Source organism: Mya arenaria, chromosome 5 (genome assembly GCF_026914265.1).
Source record: "Mya arenaria isolate MELC-2E11 chromosome 5, ASM2691426v1".
Classification (NCBI taxonomy): Eukaryota; Metazoa; Mollusca; class Bivalvia; order Myida; family Myidae; genus Mya; species Mya arenaria.
This window is the reverse complement of record NC_069126.1, coordinates 25,489,054-25,511,933: the sequence shown is the minus strand read 5'-3', so window position 1 is coordinate 25,511,933 and position 22,880 is coordinate 25,489,054. Positions and strand designations below refer to the sequence as shown.

The following is a 22,880-nucleotide window of genomic DNA, read 5'->3' as shown; positions in this document are numbered from 1 at the left end:
TGACGGACATAGACAGAGTTCGCTCCCTTGATATCAGGGGGCGTGGCTTAGAAGCCGCTGTCGTAAGGTCATATATGCATCATGCTCAAGACACTGGATTCAATTTACTGGGACAAACTGAAAATTCTTCACACACTTTCCGTTCCATTTGGCATTTCTGACTATATTCACAAATCGTAGCAGGCTGAAAGCCTTTTAACGCTTTAAGCGCTTTGATTTTAATTGTAAAAAAAGTATATCTGGGACCAATCCATTCGGAGCTCCTCGGCCATTTTTATCGAAAACAGCTGAGGAGTTCCGAATGGGACCAATCCCAGATCATTCGGAACATCTCGGCCATTTTTATCGGATGTATTTCGACGGTTTACATACTCAAAAAAGTGGTACGTTTAAGTCCGCGGCAAGTAGAACGCGTAGTAATTTTATTTTGCAGTTAAACTTTATGACTATACTCTTGGGAATCTTAATTATTTTTGCAATAATACACTTCACTGACAATCAATGTAAACTTAGATAAATAAATACAACTCTAAAACACTACATTTAATTAATGATATAATTCAAAAATTAACAGACTACTTCAACCGATGTACCGGCATACATCCGAGGTTGTTTTCGATCAAAATGGCCGAGAAGCTCCGAATGATCCCAGATAGTATTCATTTACATTCGGAACTCCTCGGCCATTTTTTTTAATAAAAGCATTAATTAAATGTAGTGTTTAAGAGTTGTATTCATTGCTCTCAGTTTAAATTGATTGCCAGTGAAGTGTATTATTGCAAACATAATTACGATTCCCAAGAGTTAAGTCATAAATTTTAACTACTAAATAAGATTACTAGGCAATCTATTTGCAACGGACTTAAACGTACCACTTTTTAAGTATGTAAACCGTCCATATACATCCGAGGTTGTTTTTGAAAAAAAATGGCCGATGAGCTCCGAATGATTCATTTAATGATTAAAGGATGTATTTACACAAATAAATGGTTTGATGCGACTCAGTCGCATACCAATTCATTTTATGTAAGTTTATACATCTTAATCAAACACTGCCAAGTAATAGCCGTTTTAAGGCCATTTTAAACATATTTAATATATTAATGGATGAAGTACATTGATTATATGATCAAACTTTAGGTTTCATATGTTACGCCAAATGTCGGTCCGACCGTCCGTACGCCCGCCCGCCATAGTGAAGTATTTACTTCATGATTGTTTTTCTTTTGTAAAATTGTAAGTAAATAAATGTTCTTGTTATAAAAGTGTGTTACTGGTTTTTCTTCGTAGTTGTAACAGTGTCGAAATTATTGGTTGTCTGTAACCTCCTTCATTCTGGTGACATCTTCGGGATTGTTTTAAAAGTTGAAAGAAATTCGTTATATAAGATGAGATAAGATAACCTTTATTTCAAATCGGTCATGATAAACATCATATCACTAGCTTATAGCTGTTGTCTGACGTAACATATACTTTTAGCTTTTCCAATAACAATAATTGTTTGTATGTTTAACAAAAAGGTCATTCTCCTATATTTTGGTAAATATTTACAATAGAAATGTGGCAATTTTCATATACTCAGTGGATCACGCAAAACGCCAGTTATGTTGGGATTCAACAATGATAGTCCTAAATTATTGCTCGGTGTTGCCGAACGTGACACAAAACTGTAACGAGTTCTACCGTGGCTGAAACATTTATTTTCCTTGCCGTCAGAAATTATCTTTGGGGTAAAGATAGCGCTATTTCCTTTGTTCAAGTTTCCCAAATTTGGTAATAAACTCAAGTTTGCAGAAATCTATTCCCTTCACAATGTTTTTTTGCTAAATTCTCTCAAAAATGTTTTTCTTTTCTCTTGTCTTCATTAACAACCTTTCTTTGTGCATGGAATAAGAAGAAATCGGAATTTATTTGCTGGCCTTCGTATTTTATTGCGGTTTGATTTTTTTCAACACTTCGCATGTTTTATTTTTGCAACGATCAATGTTTTACCGTGTAGTCGCAGGAAACAGATGCAAACAGTTCTATTGTTTATGTTTTCCTAGCTTAAATATATTATTTACTCACATGTGCTTCTGTCTATTGAGGTTGAAGTGGCAGCGGGCATAATTGGGACTTTAAACAGAAGTTTCAGTCATGAAAGTGGTTAATAGTCATTTCGTACACTGACCATTTCGTACCCTCCGATTTTTGGTCATTTTGTATCTTTTGGATAGTCATTTCATACCCAACCTATAGTCATTTCATACTCTATATCTTATTTATATTTGAAGTGTTTTTCATATGAAATACAATTTAATGAAAGTATATATTTTGTATTAACACATATTATATGACTTGTGTTTTAGTTCAATCAAAATATGTTAAATATATCAGTGAGAATTATAGAGATATCTTCATTCATACTTACATTCATCATAAATTCCATCATTGTCATTCCTTGATGTACCCTTATGTCTTGAAACTATTTTGATATGGGTCAGGGACATTACGGACCCAGGACATTACAGACCAGACATAACGGACCATATTTGGGGACATTACTGACCATAAGTCGTGACATTACGGATCATGATTTATAAATGTACTATATAATTAAATGTAGACTGAGCTTAAAATGTTAGATATTTTTAGAATTATAGATTATTTTACGATTTTGATAATTTGTATTTGTATATATATGCTGTTCTTCTTCATAATGTATCTGCTATAATCTGAAATCTGATAATGTGTTCATGCAAATTTGAGAGTTTTTTACGCTCATGCACTCATCCAATAAACAATATAAATAAATTGAGCAATGTTTGTTAGAATAAATCTTGATGCGATACAAATGACACAAATTTTCCCTGTTTGAAATGTTTAGAGCGCCTTCCTAAAATGACATAAAAAATCATTCCTATGAGAAGTGCTGTCGATTCTATTCATAATTGACTTATCAGTCTCTTTCTTTTCTTCAATTCTGTACATATTTTCAGGTAGCTTCATTGTGCAGCATCAGCCATGGCGCTTCCGGCGTTCCGGAACATCCCACAAACTCCACCTTTATGTGAGTCACTCTTGTATGAGCCTTAGAGCCCTTCACTTAAGCATATCAAGGTCAATGGCGACTGACAATCTCAAAACCATCAATGTTAAGTGTTAAGCTCTTATTGTTATGGAGCAGGAGTCCGTTTGACTACCAACTTACAACTAAGGTATCATTCCCCTACAGCCGACAAATGACTCTTTGGAATTCTTAATATGTATATCATTATCTATTTCACTCATTTAAAGCAGCACTCTCACAGATTTACCGTTTTTTCAAACTTTTTGATTTTTTGTCTTGGAAATTTTTGCGTAAATATCTGCAAACCAATGATATAAGATTGCTGATAAAAGATCAGATCACAGCATTGCATATTTCCGTTCGAAATTTAATGTTTAATGGCTTAAACCGTTACTAACGGTTTAAGAAACTGCATATAACATTAATTTTTGAACTGCAATATAATAATCTACGATTTATTTTTTTGTCAGCAGTCTTGTATCACTTAACTCCATGGGTTTTTGCAAAAAATGGCTCGTTCCAAGACAAAAAATGATAAAGTTATCAAAACTCTCAATCTGTGAGAGTGCAGCTTTAAATGATACCAAAACTTCAACATGTTTATTGTCATATGAATTTTGCCAAATTCTGAAATCTCAATTTTCACAAATGTTTTATTTCAGCGAGATCGCGGTCAGAAAGAGGAACCCCAGGAGGAGAGAGGGTGAGTTTAGATATTGTGTTATAGCATTTACCATGTTTGAGGGGTTTCTTTTTGCTAAAGGTTGTTATATTGGAAAACACTGCCAATTAGTGTCATAGACTGAAAACACAATGCTTTGATATTCAATACATTTATTTATTTTTTATTGCATTATTCATAAAATTCAATGCATATTTAAATGCTCTCGAAGACTTATACTCATCTTGAGTTTTGTATTACAGTCATCGAAATTAGACTTTTGGATCAACAAGCCCGAATTATTATACTATTGCTTGGCATCAAATTTTTGAACAAGCCCTGCTATATAAAATTCAGAATTTGAGCAAGCCCGAAAGACATTTTACCAGTGCAGGGCTTGCGGGCTTGTGCTAATTTCGACCACTGGTATTATATGTATGTATGTATTCCTGTTCCTTATGATGTGTATTATTTCTGTTCCAGGGATCCAGTCCATTTATATCTTCTGGAAGTAGCAACCCCAACTTTAATCCTGTAAAACTGAACTCCAAGTCTGCCAGCTTTACTTCAAAGTCTGTTGTAAGTATGCACTTTGCCAGTCTTTGCTGTGTATATAAAAAAACATAACGTTCTTTATTTGCAAATTGAAACTGCATACATCATGAAACCCTATTTTATCATAAAAAAATCACTGAAAAATGCTTTCATTTTGTTTAACATAATTGTGACTCTCATGTCTCCTTTTCTAATGAAATAATTTCTTTTTTTCTTTAAAGCATAATAGTTTAGGAATCCAAATGGAAAATGTCATAGCATTAATGTATACCTTGTTTGAGATCTCACATAAAATGCTGGTGCCTTCAGGTTGACTCTAAGCTGCCAAAGCCACCCAAACCCCCAGACAAGCCACTCATGCCATACATGAGATACAGCAGAAAGGTAGGGTTGTTAAGTATGAACTCAACAGACTTCAGTTAGGAGAGAAATTCCACTTGAAATTCTTTGAGAGGAATGAAATTGCACAGATAACTTTAGGACATACTGCCTGATTCCCAAAATTTCTTTTCAGATAAGTAGTTGCCCCTGTTGCTGATGAATAAGCCTGTGAGTTCATCTCATATTAACATGGACAGTCAGTGGAGATAATGCTTTATATTATTTTGAATGATTTTTGAGCAATCAATTGCTTCAATTGAACTAAGTTTATATGAAGCTTGCAATCAGAAGAGGAAATGTGCATTATATATTAGTGTCTGAATGTAATCATGTCTTTACATGTGTATATCAGGTATGGGATGAGGTGAAGAATGTAAACCAGGAGCTGAAGCTATGGGAGATCGGCAAAATTATTGGGGGCATGTGGCGTGACCTCAGTGATGCGGAGAAACAGGTCTTCACGGATGAATATGAAAGAGAAAAGGTGCAAAATGACAGATTCATTATTTTTATGAATATCTTGTTCTGGTAGAAGTGTATTATATGTACATGAATAAAGGTAAACCTTGTGGCGTTAAGTTTATTGTTTTAATGGGAATATGTCATTTTATTTGAAGTTGTTGTTTTGGATAAATTTGTTCTGTTTAACATCTTGATTCAAATTTGACCTTACGACTACTGTACATTTTTCTTGGCTATTTCCCCAGTGCAACACAGTTAAAAGCTATACACAACTTCATTATTTTTTCATTTCAATAGAATTTTAAAGTAAGATACACATGTACTTGACCTATGTGTTCTGTTTTGTATTCAGCAAGTAATATGTGACTGTGTGTATTTGTAGCAAATCTACAATGAGGCCTTGAAGAATTACCAGAACTCCCAGGCTTACCAGGCCTACGTTGCTGCCAAAGGACGCAGTAAGTGACAATCTATAGCCAGTAGCCATTTCACTGTTCCCCTTGGAATAACATGACAAAGTTACAATCAATAGCCTGTTCACTGTTCCCAATGTAATAACATGACATAATATCTATATTCATTGCTCTGTTCTCAATGTAATACACAACATAGTTACAATCTATGGCCAGTAGCCCTTTCACTGTTCCTCATGTTATAACATAACATTGTTACAATATATAGTCAGTTAAATGTTCCCAATGTAATAACATGACATAGTTAGCATCTAAAGCCAGTAGCCAGTTCTCTGTTCCGGCCTTCCCATTGTAATATAATGTCATAGTTTTTTGAATCTATATCCAGTAGCTAGTTCACTGTTCCCTATTTAATAACATTACATTGTTACAATCTATAGCCAGTAGCGAGTCCACTGATACACATGTATTATATAGCCAGTACACTGTTATAATCTATAGCCAGAAGCCAGTAAACTGCTTCATATGTATCAGCATGACATAAGTACTATTTATAACTAGAAGCCAGTTCTCTGTAGTAAAGACACCAACATGACACAGTTGCAACATATAAATAGTGCACCGTTCCACTTGTATCGACATCACATACTTACAATCTATAGTCAGTAGCCAGATCACTGATACACATGTATCATCATGACACAGTTGCAATATATAGCCAGTACACTGTTACATATGCAGTAATGTGATTTGTCCGCATATTCACAGATTTCCGTGGATCATGTGTAGCAACATGACATGATTAAAGTTTGTTGTCAGAAGCCTGTTCACTGTTCCTTGTGTCGCAATATGACATGATTACAATTTATTGTCAGAAGACACTTCACTTTTCCATGTGTCGCAACATGACATGATTACAGTTATTGTCAGAAGCCAGTTCAGTGTCGCAACATGACATGACTACAGTTTATTGTCAGAAGCCGGTTCACTTTTCCATGTATTGCAACATGACATGATTACAGTTTTTGTCAGAAGCCGTTTCACTTTTCCATGTGTCACAACATGACATGACTACAGTTTATTGCCAGAAGCCAGTTCACTTTTCCATGTGTCGCAACATGACATGACTACAGTTTATTGCCAGAAGCAGGTTCACTTTTCCATGTGTCACAACATGACATGACTACAGTTTATTGTCAGAAGCCGGTTCACTTTTCCATGTGTCGCAACATGACATGACTACAGTTTATTGTCAGAAGCCGGTTCACTTTTCCATGTGTCGCCAAATGACATGACTACAGTTTGTCAGAAGCCGGTTCACTTTTCCATGTGTCGCAACATGACATGACTACAGTTTATTGCCAGAAGCCGGTTCACTTTTCCATGTGTCGCAACATGACATGACTACAGTTTATTGTCAGAAGCCGGTTCACTTTTCCATGTGTCGCAACACAACATGACATGACTACAGTTTTATTGCCAGAAGCCAGTTCACTTTTCCATGTGTCGCAACATGACATGACTACAGTTTATTGTCAGAAGCCAGTTCACTTTTCCATGTGTCGCAACATGACATGACTACAGTTTATTGTCAGAAGCCGGTTCACTTTTCCATGTGTCCCAACATGACATGACTACAGTTTATTGTCAGAAGCCGGTTCACTTTTCCATGTGTCGCAACATGACATGACTACAGTTTATTGTCAGAAGCCGGTTCACTTTTCCATGTGTCGCAACATGACATGACTACAGTTTATTGCCAGAAGCCGGTTCACTTTCCCATGTGTCCCAACATGACATGACTACAGTTTATTGCCAGAAGCCGGTTCACTTTTCCATGTGTAGCTGGTAATTAAGGGTATCATGCAGAAGTTGAAGACAGATTGTGATTGAATGTGTTGTGTTGTCTTTAAATGAGTTGTGTTTGAATGTGTTGTGTTGTCTTTAAACAGATTGTGTTTGAATGTGTTGTGTTGTCTTTAAACAGATTGTGTTTGAATGTGTTGTGTTGTTCTTAAATGAGTTGTGTTTGAATGTGTTGTGTTGTATTTAAATGAGTTGTATTGTGTTACGCAATGTTTTGTTCTGTTTCAGTGGCTGCAGAGCAAGCCCAAGAGGAGGAAGAGGAGAAACTGCTTGCCCAGTCAGACACTAAGAGGAAAAGAGAGGTACTGCAAAAATGAATGCCAAAAATTTGAATGTTGGCCATTACTTGAAAGTTGTTAATGGAAGTAGCATTTAAATTGATATACAGATTAAATTTAAACATTGTGTGCATGTTAAGAAATTCTCATAACTCTGGCTTAATTGTGATCATATGCCCCTTTCTTGTCTGTAAACACCCTGAGGATTGTTGTCATCTGATAGCAGCACTCTTGTTTTTCTAGAAAATGCAACTTTTCTTGTTTTAAGAGATTATTCAGTTACAGTTATGATATTTAATCTCTCCCTGTAGGACACAAGAGGGAATTGGAGGTACAAGCTAAATATTCACAGCTTAATATAAGTTTGATTGTTTTTCAAAGAAAATGTGAAAGATATATTGATATTGTTTCCTTTTATGTTACGTATGTGTAAAGCCAGGTTTATGTTTCACATTTCAGTCAAAGCAAGAGGAGCGTGGTTCAAGGATCAGCATACAGCCTGCTGACGATGAAGATGGTATGTTACCAACTCCCTCCATGCACTGACAAGCAAATTTGGAGTTGACATTTATATTTCGAATGACCACCTTCCAATTGTCTTGATGGGTTAATGTTTATGTCAAGTATCGTAGGACAAGCACGCAGACGTTTGTTGTGTTTATTTTTGTGTCACCTGAAGGGGCAATATATAGGTTTTACTTTTGGCGTTGGTTGCAACAGCGGCATCAAAATAATCCTAAGCTGACAATAACTTCAAGTATTATAGTCCCATTGTGATGTTACTTGGTGAAAGTGTTTTTGTGCATAATGTCTAAGTAAACTCCAGTGGTAGGGTAAATTGCCTCTGTAATTCCAGAGTTATGCCCCTTTTGACTTAAAAAATATAATATGTTCATGTCTTGTGCAGACAGTATTAATTATCCAATCATGATGAAAGTTTGTGACAGTGTATGGGGGCATAATGTCGTTGTAAAGTTGATAACAATAAAATACAGTTCTCATTTTACAAAAAAATGCTCCATAAGATTGACAGGGCTCCTTAAAACTGACAATTTGCCGATCTTGACCTTGCTGGACAGAAAATTGCTAAAAAAATAGGTTCAAAAGTTGTCTATTTTATTTTTTTCGGTTCAAAAGTCAGTAAAAAAATGTAGAAATTGTACACTAACATAGTTTGTCATTCAAACATGCTCAAATACCAGGGAACATCCCTGAGGGTCTGTGTTAATTGACTTTGCTGTTTTTATTATATTCAAGAGACGTCAAATTCGTCGTCTGTTTCTCATGTTAACAATTGTCACACTTTTGCAAGAAAAAAAATATTATTCAAAGATGACATTGTTAATCCTTAAAAGCCATAAAATTCTGAAATAATTAACTAGTGGTGCTCTAATTCTTAAGGATATCAACAGTGATAAGCTTGAGTATCTGCAGAGACTGGCCACTGAGTGCTCTGCTTACATCATTCTAAGAAAATATTATGTCAAAATCACTTTTGTCGCAAATGGGAACCCTTACTCATGTACAGTCCACTTTTAGTGTTAGAGTAAGATCCTCTTTATATTTTATAAAACATTTTTTGGAAGGAGATTTCAAACTTTAAGAAGCCTAGAAAATTGATGAGACACTATGAGATTTATTTATATCTGTGAATGTACCCATGGCATATGGTTTCATCTTGATTGCAGACCAGGATGATGGGTTTTCTGTGAAGCACATTGCGCATGCACGTTATCTACGAAACCATCGCCTCATCAATGAGATCCTGAGTGAGAGCGTTGTCCCGGATATACGCACTGTGGTAACGACAGGAAGAATGGGCGTCCTGAAGAAGCAGGTCCAGTCTCTCACGATGCACCAGGTTAGTGTCTGTGAGGATGTGTGAGTCATAGATAGTCACGGGTTTTTGTTCTCACTTATTTATAACTGTTGTTGATGCTGATCAAATTTTTATGCCCCCGAAGGTGGGCATATTGAAATCGCACCGTCCGTCCGTCCGTCAGGCTCTGTAACTTTCCCTTGTATGGACAGATTTTAAAATAACTTGCCACATGTGTTCCACATACCAAGACGACGTGTGGCGTGCAAGACTCGTGTCCCTACCTCAAAGGTCACACTTAGTGTTTATTCACAATGGAGTGCTGCATATAAGGACATAGAGTATAGGTTGTCGTGTCAGGGCTGTTACTTTCCCTTGTATGGACAGATTTTAAAATCACTTGCTGCATGTGTTCCACATACGAAGACGACGTGTTGTGTGCAAGACCCATGTCCCTACCTCTAAGGTGAAAGATACACTAAGTGTTTATTCACAAGGGAATTCTGAATATAAGGACATAACAGTGTAGGTTGTCAAGTATGGGTGGTATTTTTTTATGTTCAGAGGCAATTTAAAATAACTTGCCATATGTATTTGACACGTAAAGGTAAGATCAACTTTTCATGTACTGACCTTGTTCGTAGGTCAATGTCACATTCGGGGGCATTCGTCACATGCTGTGACAGCTCTTGTTATATATAAGATAAATTAAAGAATACTGTCATAAATTAGGAAATACCAATAAAAATTTGAGTTGAAAAGAGCTTGGTAAAACATTTCATCATATTTCAGACAAAACTTGAGGCTGAACTCCAACAGATTGAAGAAAAACATGACGCAAAGAAACGTCGCTTCCAGGAGTGTAGTGACCAGTTCCATGATGAATATAAGAAGGTGGGTGAACACTGATGCAAGCTAGTGTGTCCACAACATGTTTGAAACACTGTTTACTGCTAGGGAAATGGTGTCACACCTGTCAGAGTGAAGTAATAAAATAAACAATTAAACATAGCATCATGACGTTCTGGCATAATTTCTCTTGAGCTGAAAAGACACAAACAAATTTTATAAGCATATTCTCAGATAACTAAATTACTTGGTATTATTACATTACAAAATAGCTGAATATGATCAAAAAGAAATTTAACTGTTTATCCATATGCAATATATCATTATGTGTCAACTTTCCAGGTAAAAAATAAATAATTCAGAACCTTTTTCACGATTGTGCATTGTATCAGAGCTACAGATCAGTTTGAACTTAAAGCGACTCTTTAGTGTACGTCCAATATGTGGCACATTGAAGAGAAAGCATGCATGCATTTTACATACACGATAGGCTTGATCCAAAAAGCACAACTTACTCTGTTAAATACGCAGGACAGAGCTTCCTTCCCTTCGCTTGATTAAACACAATGCTTGTCAAGAGAAATCACTGCTTAAGAGTTGAAGTGATTATATACTGGTTTAGCGGGAACAGTTGCTTTATTTGTATATTTACTGTGACAAACAGATGTGGTTTTTTATATCATAATTGCTGTAATTAAAAGCCAATTATTACCCTTATCTGTAGCTCTGGTGTATTCCAAAACACGTTGTACATTGCCAGTTCATTTTAATACTGTAATGCAATGTACTAAAAACAGAATTGTGCAGCTTCATTCAGGTACAACATTCAAAATTATCCAATACGTATTCCACATTTACACATTATTTTTTTAACATTCTTCAAGATGATAATATCTGAATTTGCAAAGTGCATAGATTGGCGCAAAATTGATTAAAATGCAGCATTTACAGCATTTATCAGAAGTTACATGTAATATGACCGGTCCAAAGATAGTTGACCTCAAATTAATAAGTTGTTATTATGATTGATTATAACTCTGCATTAAAAAAAAAATCATATTTTTATATATATTGTGTCATTAAGGAATACTGTGGTGATGCAAGCGCCTCATACAGCATCAAAAATTGGTTTGGGGAGTAAAAGAGACATCCGAATAAGAGTTATTACAGTATTAGAATATCACTTTTATGATCATTCAAAACAAAATTTATTAAACTTGTTTTGGTCAGTTTTAGAATGTTCGTATTGATTGATTGCTCCTGTAACATTTTCTACATATTCTCTGCATGTGTGTGTTCCAGTTGTGTGAGAGCAAGCCCCACGTCTCCGATGAGATGTTCCAAACAATGATCACTAAGGCCAAAGAGGAGTTGAAGCAGAAACAGGCAGAAAACCTCGCCAGACAGGTACGTCATGGCAATACACCATGTATAAATGATGACTTGTTGGCATAAAGTGATAGCATTAAACATATTGTTTCTAGAGTCTTATTCTTGTCACACAGGTGATTATCACTCACTTTGTTGGAAAGATGAGAGGCACCAAAAACATATTCTCAAAATCAGGTTTGAACTTTAGTTGTTAAAGCTGGAATGCTTTCATTTAATCATAACTTGTAACTTTTTATGCCTTATATAATGATCAAGGTCACAACACAACGTTTAGGATCTTTGGCTTAATGGTCAAGGTCCCAGCACAAGTTTTGTAATAATTGTTTAATGTCTAAGGTCACAATAATTATTAAGTTTACAATAAAGTTCTAGTGGCTAAGGTACAGTGCAAATTATCATCCCTGACTATATATGATATGTGTATATAGGAGGAGGAGCGTAGAAAGCAGGCAGTGCTAGCTGAGGAACGGGCAAGATTGGAGGCTGAGAGACAGAAGATGGAGGAACAATTGAGGAGGAGCACAGAGGAGCAGATGAATCAGCAACACCAGGAGACCGTCCAGCAGATAAACCAGCAACTGGTAGGTCATTCAGATAGTAAACACAAGTCTATAGGTCTATCTCGTTGTCAGATTTTGACACAAGTCTATAGGTCTATCTCGTTGTCAGATTTTGACACAAGTCTATAGGTCTATCTCGTTGTCAGATTTTGACACAAGTCTATAGGTCTATCTCGTTGTCAGATTTTGGGACAGGACAGGGGCACATGCTGCTTTATTAACAGGGGTCGACACTAACCATTTTTCCAAGGGATCCCGAAGGGACACCAACATTTGAAATCAGGTGTCCCTTCCTGAAATTAGGAGTCCCTTCCAGAAAATACGCATAAAATACTTCATGGTTCAGGGTCTTGTCAGATGTCGGTGCTTTTCATTGAGAAAAAGTAGGAATATTACATCTGGCTTGTGAAAACTGAAGCCAATATTAAGTAGAGCTGCTAATAAATCAATCAGACTGCCCAACAGGTATAGTGCATACTGGAAGAGCAGACGACCAAAAATTGTGTATGTTAATTTTCGTGCCATAAAGTCTTAACATTTTATAAATTGACTGTAGATAATGAATAAAACTTAGCAAAGTTTATTTCTATTCTGATTTGATCATAGCATTAAAATATACGTCTTTAAAATTAACAAAGAATACTGATAAGTTAAATGGCAATAAACAAAGAATGCTGAATGTATGATGCCGGTCTTTTGTGCCATAAATGTTATTGTAAATACTCGAAGGTCATATCTTAAAGGTATCACCAGTGATGGCATCTTTTTTGAGCGGTTCTGACACATAAGCAAAACAATTCCACTTAAGTATAAAACCGATAATAAATCTCTGTTACCTTTGACTTTGTTGAAAATGTAAACAACAAAACGGAAGCGTTAACCCGCATGCGCCCAGTTTATTTATATATTTATGAGGTAACTATAGTCAAAAAGTCAGCTATACTTTCGCTTTGGTGTGTCCGATAATAATAATTATAATATCATTTTGACATGCACTGTCAAGAAATTTAGGGGGACCCGAATTTAGGTAATAAATTATGAAATGCTACTTATTTATTGATATTTAGCGTTTATCGGTCAGAAATTTAAGTGTCCCGACGGAATACCAGACTTTGAATTTAGGTGTCCCTCCCGAAAAATTGGTGTCCTCGGGATCCCGGGACCCCATTAGTGTCAAACACTGATTGAGCTTTTCTAAACAGGATGTTAGGTGTTTTGGTGGAATTAAAGTATTGCTTTCAGTATTGGTCAAAATATGAAGTTCAAAATTTTGTGTGATATTCTTTATGAATGGGTGTTTTATATTTCATGAGATATTTGTGTTTGTTTATATTCTAATTGTGATGATATTTTGTCCCCAGGGAATGCCAGCGCAGCCCCAGCAGTTTGGTCCTGCAATGCCGCCCCAGCAGCCAATGGGAGGGCCTCCTCTGAGTGAAGATAATGTTGGCAACCTGCCTGGAAATGAGGTACCATTGTAGCAAAATGTTGACATGTTTAGCTTATTTCTTCATCATTATCGATGTACTTAATGTAGATCTTTCATGGAATTGGGTAAAGAATCATACAACACACAACAAATCAGCTTACATATAATTCTCACACCACAGGCTTAATTTCTTCTGTCAATCATTGAAAACCTGGTTTGCTCGAGTTGAGGCTTTTCTTGTTTAAAATATTTAATTCTGAAAACTCTGGCATGACCTGTGGACGTACCACTCTGAATCCTCCATATATTGTTGTGTTAATTATTTGAATTTAGCAACAGTTGTTCTATGAACGTCTCAAGACCATTTGAGACAAATTGATCATGCACAGTTATTTTTTTCTGCTGGTATATAAGAATTTGTCTTCACTTGGGATGTAGAAAAACAATGACATTTTTCCCCCAGGTACCTCAGGTTGAGGGTGTTGAAGAAGATGATGACAGTGTGGGCACCCAGGAGTATGATGACCTTGAGGGCATACACCACGCCGACAACATGGCCCCTGTACATGACGATCATGATACATCAAACAGGTTAGACATCCACTTTGTCATGGTCGTTATCATTAAAGATGACAGTATTTACTCAAAATAGGTCTAATGTAACAAATGGTATAACACTTCTTATTTTCATCCCCCTTTTGGGCTGAATGTCATAAAATTAATAGCTCTGAACCAGTCTTTATAATGACAATACTACAATAGAAAATGGATACAAAATTTACCCATAAAGGATCAAATCTATAACAAATTGTAACTGATAAAGCCAAAGGATTCCAATTTAATTTCTTGTTCCTTACTTCTTGAATAGACCTAATGTTTGAACTTGACAAAATATGACATTAACAAAGTTTCCCTCCAAGAATGGGCACTAGAATGAAACCCTGACAATTACACTTTATTCGATGTTTACAGTAGATCTGAAGATGCCATGGAGACAGATGACAATGCTGCAGCCAACCAGCCTAAGAAAGGTAACACTCTTTGTTATCAACGGGTGTAATAGCAGATTCATCACTGTTATATGTGTACATATGTGGATTCGGAACATGTTCGTATAACTCCTTCTTTCTCCTCCCTCTACAGTAGATTTTGATAAAAAAAACTGGTTCTCAGTGATCAGAATAAGCACAAACCCAATAAAACCTGAATCAATCCCAGGCCAGTGAAAATGTTTGGCTTTTGGCAATTATAGGTTTGGGCTAGTGGGTTATAGTGTAATAATTACATGAAAAAAGTAGTTTTGGGCTGGTTCAAGTAAATCTTAATGTAGATGACTAACTTGTTTAAAATAGTTATATCATAAACCAGATTTATTTTGGTCAAATGTTTAAGAATTTTGTTAAGAGGCATTGGATGGTCTGATGTTAGGTCTATAGGAACGTTATAACAAAAAAAATCTTTACTCTATGTAGTTGGTTGACATTGTTCTTGACAGATTTTAGCTAAGTATTGTAGAATCAAAGGGGTTAAAGAACTGACATCAGTGATTTGTGTAATTGTGCATAAACAATATAACCAGCCAAACGCTAAAATACCGGAATTTGCAGGTGATTTTGAAAGAGAAAACATGGGGTCCCTATTTCTTGAAACATCTTTATCCCAAGCTGAGTTATTTCAAAGATTATCATATTTTGTTTTAAATGTACAATTGGAGCAAGTTATTTGGGCAAATGCAAAATGATACTAAAACCTGTAACTTATTTTAAAAAATCGGGAATTTTGTGGCTAGAATTATACTTCATGTTTAATTTAAGACTTTTGTATAAAAATGTATACCCAGTATGTGTGAAAGGACTGAAAGTAGTGTGACAAGTGAAGATATTTTATTTCGGTATTTTAACATTTATGTATAGTTTTCCACAATGGATGTTCTAAAACCATGAAGATTTGTTCAAGATTTTCTAAATATGACAATACCAAGAACAAAGTTGAAGAAATTCAGAGTTTCATCATTTAGGGTATAACTATAAGATTGACGCAAAAATGGAACAGTCATGTGTCAGGAACCTATTTCTACCTTACGCTATACACCACCTGAGTGACAGGTGTTATAGGAATCTTCCCTTATGGATGCAATTCCTGATATTAAAATGTATTTTCTTTGAAATTATCTCAAAATGAAAATATGCAGTTAGCAATGAATTGCTACAATAATAAAATCATATTTAAAGTCTTGTCAATGTAAACATATCCCAAACTCACAACTTGTATACTTTTTTGAACATGATATTCAAACTACTTTCAGTCCCTTTGATATTTAAATGTCATTATGTACATTATGCTGACTGAAAACTCACCTCATTTCTTCACAATATATCTAAGTGTTGTAAATTGATATTGTTTATTAATACAAGTTTGTGATAAAGTAACTACACATGTAACAGAGTTTGTGATAAAGTAACTACACATGTAACAGAGTTTGTGATAAAGTAACTACACATGTAACAGAGTTTGTGATAAAGTAACTTGGATGTAACTAAGTTTGTGATGAAAAATGTACACATGTAACAAAGTTTGGTTTTTTTATTCCTCACCAAACTAACAGGCTACACTAAATATTACTAAATGTGTGAGTACCTTCATGTTAGTTAGTCATTGTTTTATCAAGTATGATGTGGTTATATGAGAGAAAAATCCTCTGATTTTGTTGTTGCTTCGATATTGGCAGGAGGACTAAGTCCTTTATTTAGATAACTTAATTGTGTGTAAAATAGTTCAGACGCGGCCATGCTTTATAGTTTTCATTTTGAATTCTGATAACTTCCTTAAACAATCATTCAAAAAGATGTTTTTTTTTAATATCAAGAATAAAGGTCATTCCAACATTTAGTTGTTTTGAAAACAGTGGCCATGATGAATGTAATAATGGCATGCAACATTTGCATGAACTTTGTATCAGATTCCTACACCTTGCATAGTTACTGAAATCATGGGAATTTGCACGCTGTGTCATCTCTTTCTGTTCATAAAGTATTGCGAATAAATTCTAATGCTTTTCTAGTGAAGGAAGCAAGGAAGAAGTGAACTGTTAAATACAAAGTTAATTTGCTAACACTCTTTCAGCTATGTATGTTTTAAGTTGTGTTTTGTCACCATGTGAAATATCATTTTGTGAATCCCTTACTGTTGTTTAAGTTTCCAGCTTGTGTAAGGAATAGCCCTAAATACTTGAGTTAATTGTATAAATAATTAACAAAAGTAAAGTTTTATTTTTACAGGTTGTCCAAACAATTTCAAAGTAGCACATATTCTTACCTGTTTTGTTACCACGGTTACTTTTCAGTGAAGGAAGATGGAGCACCCCGCCCATTTAAATGTGAAATCTGTGACAAAGCGTTTAAGCTGAAACACCATTTATTGGAGCACTCTCGTCTCCACTCCGGAGAACGCCCCTATGAGTGCTCGTCCTGTAAGAAAAAGTTCCGTCACTCGGGCTCATACTCCCAGCACGTGAATAACCGCAGCAAAATGTGCTCAGCGGGCCAGTATATTGAGGGTTTTGGGGGTGCAGGACTGAGCCCGGGAAAGCCCGTCTCTCCCTCGGGCTCGGACGGGTACTCTCCGAAATCGGGGCAAAAGTATAAGTCAAAAGGCGGCGCGGGAAGGAAGCAGAAAGAATGTAAGGCAACATTGTAATGCGGATATGTAAGCACGCATAGCAAGGAGAGCAGTGAATGAATTGTTATTTCATTGGTTACTACTAAAAACTGCGCATGGTCGGTCACAGTTTTTGAATAACAGCATTTCAGGTTTTTTAGGCAAGGTTTAGTTCTGCATTTTGAGCCCCCTATTGATGTTTTTATTTTCAGATTGTTGATTCGGAAAACTGAAATAATCCCTTCTCTCTAACAAATTAATGACACTGTAGTTGTTGTGACTTTTCATATGCAAATTGTTGTTGTTGTTGTACATCACCCTTTTTTGAATGTCATAAATGTCAATAATTTTATAACATTTTCTAGAAATAACACATAGGCAAACTTCAAGTTTCAAACCTGCTCTTGTCATATTGTTGTCAAAATACTCACAGAACAGCACAATGCCTTGGTTCCTACTGCGTATTTACGTTAGAACTGGATACCAATGAAAGACAGCAGTTACAAAATATAAGAATGAATCTATGTAAAACTTTGTTATTATGCTTATGCCAAGAAATGATAATTTGAATAAAATCAAGTAGTAAACATGTCGCTGTGCTGCAGTGCACAGAAATGTGTGCAGTATATAGACAATAGAATCAAATCAAATCAGATATTAGCGTCTAGGTGATCATTGTTTATATAAATAATGAAGCATTTGTATGTGTATGCAAATAAGAAGAATATAGAATAGGGTTACAAATACAAAGCTATTTTTACATAATTCTAAATAAGGTATGTCATTGATGACCTGTTGAAAATGACATCTGTCATCAGAGGCATCACAGAAATCTGATTAATCACCACCCTCCATTCTTACTGGACAATAATATTTCATTCAGTATTTGTTAGTCCCTATTGCTTTTCCCAGTTTGCCTATGTTGTTTGTCACCTCTCCTTGTGTTCTGGTATCCTAGCAACAATGGCTGCATAGTTACTGTTGCTAGGCAAAATTGTTACTTAGCAGCAGTAAATAGTACACATAATATGCATGCATCAAATAGTTGGAATTATATATTTCAACAATCTCCTGTTATAAATGAAAGATTTCTAATGGTTGCTAGTAATATACCTTGTAGTGAGCAGTATCCAAATGTTTGTGGTTTGCCTTGGAATAGTTGATATTTTTGTATTACCAATTAATTATTATGCATGATAAATTCTGATTTTCAACTATGTTTTCAACTGGTGATTGGTTTTTCGGGCGTGAAGTGATTTCTTTGCAATTTTCTTTTTCCTGTGTTTTAGTTTAGACCTATTAACTCAGTATTTTTTTAATGTTGTATTTTAAAGACATGGTTTTCCCTTCGAAGTCCCCCACTCATTTTTATGGTTTGTTATGTCCTATTGAGTATAATTGATTTATACATTTTTTGTGCTGTGTAGAAAGTTAATGTCTTTTAATCTCTGGTCATCTGTTGTTTATGTCGCAGATTTTCAGCTTTCTGTCCATTTTCAACTTTGTAATTTTAAGTTAATAAATGCTACGCCTTCTTTAACATGAACAATTATAGAGGTGAAATTGCAACTGACCCAAAAACAATGCAGAACGGAATTGTGTGTTGAACCATTATTGTATTTTACTTTTCAGTTATTGCCACACGAGCATACCCATATTAAATATTTACACTATGAAACTGCAGGTGAAAAGTGTTGGCCAGTTGGCATTCTTGCATGAGCTGTTCTGTCAGTTAGCAGTATTGTTCGTTGCATTGTTATCCATTTCAAGTTTGCCTTTCCCCAGTTGTTTTATAAATGAAAGGCATCAACGCCCTTTGAAAAGTTTATTTAATGTATTTTATTAACAGATTACAGGTAGTGCAACCCTTTTAGATTGAAATATATTAATGATAAATTCTACTTGAACTAATGTCGATGCTGAAAAAAATGCTTTGAAGTGTTTGTTTTTTATTTTTGGGGAGAAAAAACAACAAAAAATGCCCAAACATGCTTGTTTTAAATGTTGGTAGTTTTATCAACAACAGTATATGGATGGTTGCACTACCTCTGCAAAGAATTTATTTGCATTTCACCAATGATTAAAATGTTATATCTATGTAAAACAATTGTATAATCTGTTATGGTTTATATTTAAAAATGTTAAGCTTGCCCTAAAAATCTGAAATCCTAATGAATGATAGTAGCTGTGTACCTCTTGCAGAAAAGCAGTGTTTTATAGTTTGACTTTTTGTTGTAAAGCAGTTACAACTTACATAGATACTAAAACAGAATAATTCATGTCATATAAAGTTTTAATGTAAGTGTTCGGCTGTGCTTGCAACCTGCATTACAAAGTAATCTTGCACTCTTTTTGTGATTCAGTTTGTGTTTACATGTTTGCTGCTAAACTTCCAAACAGTGTTCTTGTGATCCCTCTTTGAAAGTGTTGAGGCACAAAAAGATTGATGACGTGTGGACACAATAAACCTTATTCCAAGCAGTTATACTGATCTGTTCTACAAGTCCTTTTCACATATGTTGCAAGATAAAAGCAGCAATCCATTTTTAGCTAATCTGAGCTCGAAGTGCTCTTTGTGTTCAAGGTGAGCTAGAACAATAAGTCTTCGTCTGGCGTCCGTACGTTCGGCAACACTTTCTTGAAATACATTTCCTCTGTACCATCGGGTAGGTTAACAGGAAGGTTCCTAGGGTGACCTTCTACAAAAACATTTCTCCGTTGACCTACAGCATCATCTTGAAAGTGGCCAAATTCCTGTTTTTCTGAAAGATCTTCTCTGAAACTACTTAATCAAATTTATTGAAACCTCACAGCTTCCTTGGGTGACCATCTATAAATGTACAAGGTGTAACAACAACAACAAAAATGGCTGACATTCTGTTTTAAATTTAAAAAACTATCTAAAATATCATTTTTCTCTTGCTTATATGAGATACAGAGAAAACATTAATACCTGGTCAAACTCGTTCAACTCTGAGCAACTTTTCCACTGGATGTTTATGGTTAAATTGTAAAAAAAAATGTTTATGCAGAGTGAACATTCCATATCATTAAAATCGCATATTTAAACTACCCGGTATACACGAGGTGAAGGTTATTATTTACATTTGAATTTTTGTCTTATTTTAGTAATAAGGGAATAGATTTTTATACTCTTAGTAGTCTCTTCTAATGTAATTACATGTATTGTTCCTTTAAAGACTTGTAGCTTACTGGGGTAAAATAATTATCTTTATTTCTTAAATTTGCAAAATTACATTGTTTATACAAAATTGAATTTGATAAGCAATAATTTCCAATGAACTAGACCATTGAACAGTTGTCAATTTCTTGCGAAATTGTAATGGTACCTTGTATCTTTCAGCTCTTCAGGGAAAAGTTGGTATTTAAATTCAATATTATCAAAAAAAAAAGAAAACGAATATACATTTGAAACATACTGTTTATCACATTTTATTGTGCAATGCAGAAAATATCAATAGCATTCTTCAACAATGAATTATCAGGGTAAGCACATTCTTCGACAATCTCAAATATAAACCAACAAACAACCTTGTACACTTCAATTGGGCGTACTACCAAACAAATGATAATAAGCAGTTTTTCTTCACACATCTCAGGTGAGCAATTAAGGGCAATTATGCCCTCTTGTTTTTATGCCCTCGAAGGGAGGCATATAGTAAACAGAGTAGGGAGGTTGGTCATGACCAGCAGATGAACCCTATTGATTTTGAGGTCAAAGGTAAAGGTCATGTTGACCTGAATGCTTAGGAATAAGGACCTCCAACTTTATTAATAATTATGCAAGTTTTTCTGTTTACTAGTTCAGGTGTTTGCCGACAAAACACAATTGAGTTCGATGATTTTTTTTGCTGTTTAGGTTTTGATGCAGTATTTTGTGTAATAAGATGGATCATGGCATTGAACTTTAGTAAATGATTGCCAGTTATTATTGTTTTGCTTTATAACCTGAACATTATTATGGAGTTGTTGTAGTATTTCTCTTGTTTGAAATCTTAGTATTTGCAAGAGTGTTTAGTTTAATACAACGATATGTTATCCAGATTTTTCTATGTACCTAATGTTAAGTCCTGTAAAGAACGTTTAGCTGGATGTAGATTGTTACCTCCAGACCATAATCATAATATTCTGGGATGACTTTTTTTCACATATTTCTTAGTCATTGCATTGAGTGTGCGCTTGTTTTGGAATCCACAGGTGTGAACAAATATTCTACAACGTTCAACTGCAATAAAATGTTGTTTCTTATTAACTTTTTTGATTTGTATAAAATCATTCATAGTATTTTTATCTTTCCCCCAAAAAGTGATAATGTTTTCCTGTATGTAAAAGATCAAATGTTTCTTAGTAGCACCAATCTACAATATCATAGGATTTTTCTATCTATACAGATTTTTTCTGCCAATGAAAATTGCAATGAAATCACTTTGGTATGCTAACCTCCCACATAATATCTCTACAATTAGGCTTAATGTTCATTTGCATGCAACTTGCATGGCATAAGTGCTTTGTCTATTAAATCTTGAGATATAGTATATGAGGTAGTTGATGGTTTTGTTTCATCTGCACTATATTAAGAATTTGTTGAATTGTTAGACCTTTTCTTAGTAATTGATATTTACATAACTTCTTTGGCATTTTGCTATTTTTGGCTCAAGTTTGATGATATAAGTGATCATGTGTCTCATATAAACAACATTTAGTTTTGTTTTGAGCTTTTTAACTTGTGCAATAAATGTGTGATATACTTGTTTTCAGAAGGTATAGAACAAATCTCCCCAAATTTCACTATTATTAGTCAAATTCTGCCAATTTATTTTACAGGGGGTTCTTCAGATGAGAAGGCCGATTCTCCTGCAAAACCTGCACAGAATGGAACTGTTGAACCATCCCAGACAGAAGCTCCCAATGGGGAAATAAAGACTGAAGCAGCCCCAGCCATTGAAAATGAATAAAATACCCCTGTACAGAACCCCACATGTTGCAATATAGTGAATTTGTGAACCCCATTTACATTTAGAGCAGGTGCTTAAAATGTTGACTATTGAGAATGGTAAAAAGTGTGTTCATGTGTTGTGTTGTGGATATATAATAATGAAAATACATGTATGTAGTAGCTATTGTGTTGAATTTTTGCATGTCAGAGATAAGTCATTCACATACACAGATCTGTACTTGTGAAAAGTAATTTACATAGATATAGAAGATTTTGATACATTTTATCGCTTGGTTCATTTTGTAACTGCTATGTAAACTGTGTCAATTAGCTGTTTTGTTTCAAGTGTGATAACATTTTCCTCTGTGTGCTTAAAAAAAGTTTTAAGGTTGAAATGAACATTATTTAAGAATGAAATACCATGTATAATATCCTAATCATTGCTGCATATATTTTCCCTTAGATTTTCCTTAGTATCTACAAGATGACTTCCCTTCTCATTTAGTTGTAGCAGATATGAATTTTGCATGTCAATAAATGTAGAAAACGAAA

General features: G+C 34.8%; 1 protein-coding gene across 4 annotated transcripts; it reads left to right on the top strand.

Annotated features, from left to right (window-relative positions):
* The first annotated feature begins 1,706 nt into the window (after positions 1-1,706).
* On the top strand, positions 1,707-22,880 carry LOC128234616 (SWI/SNF-related matrix-associated actin-dependent regulator of chromatin subfamily E member 1-like). Of its 4 annotated transcripts, XM_052948967.1 has the most exons (19): positions 1,708-1,773; positions 2,979-3,049; positions 3,712-3,752; positions 4,194-4,289; positions 4,575-4,649; positions 4,999-5,130; positions 5,491-5,566; positions 7,616-7,689; positions 8,125-8,182; positions 9,354-9,526; positions 10,277-10,378; positions 11,636-11,740; positions 12,154-12,306; positions 13,647-13,754; positions 14,178-14,305; positions 14,687-14,745; positions 17,058-17,393; positions 19,004-19,055; positions 22,217-22,352. In XM_052948967.1, exons 2-18 carry the CDS (start codon positions 3,004-3,006, stop codon positions 19,030-19,032), a joined length of 1,791 nt encoding a protein of 596 aa, XP_052804927.1. In that variant the 5' UTR covers positions 1,708-1,773; positions 2,979-3,003; the 3' UTR covers positions 19,033-19,055; positions 22,217-22,352. The 4 variants fall into 4 exon arrangements, with proteins under 4 accessions (XP_052804925.1, XP_052804927.1, XP_052804928.1 ...); XM_052948965.1 differs by lacking the exon at positions 19,004-19,055 and having other exon boundaries at positions 1,707-1,773; positions 22,217-22,880; XM_052948966.1 differs by lacking the exons at positions 1,708-1,773; positions 19,004-19,055 and adding an exon at positions 1,802-1,936 and having other exon boundaries at positions 22,217-22,880.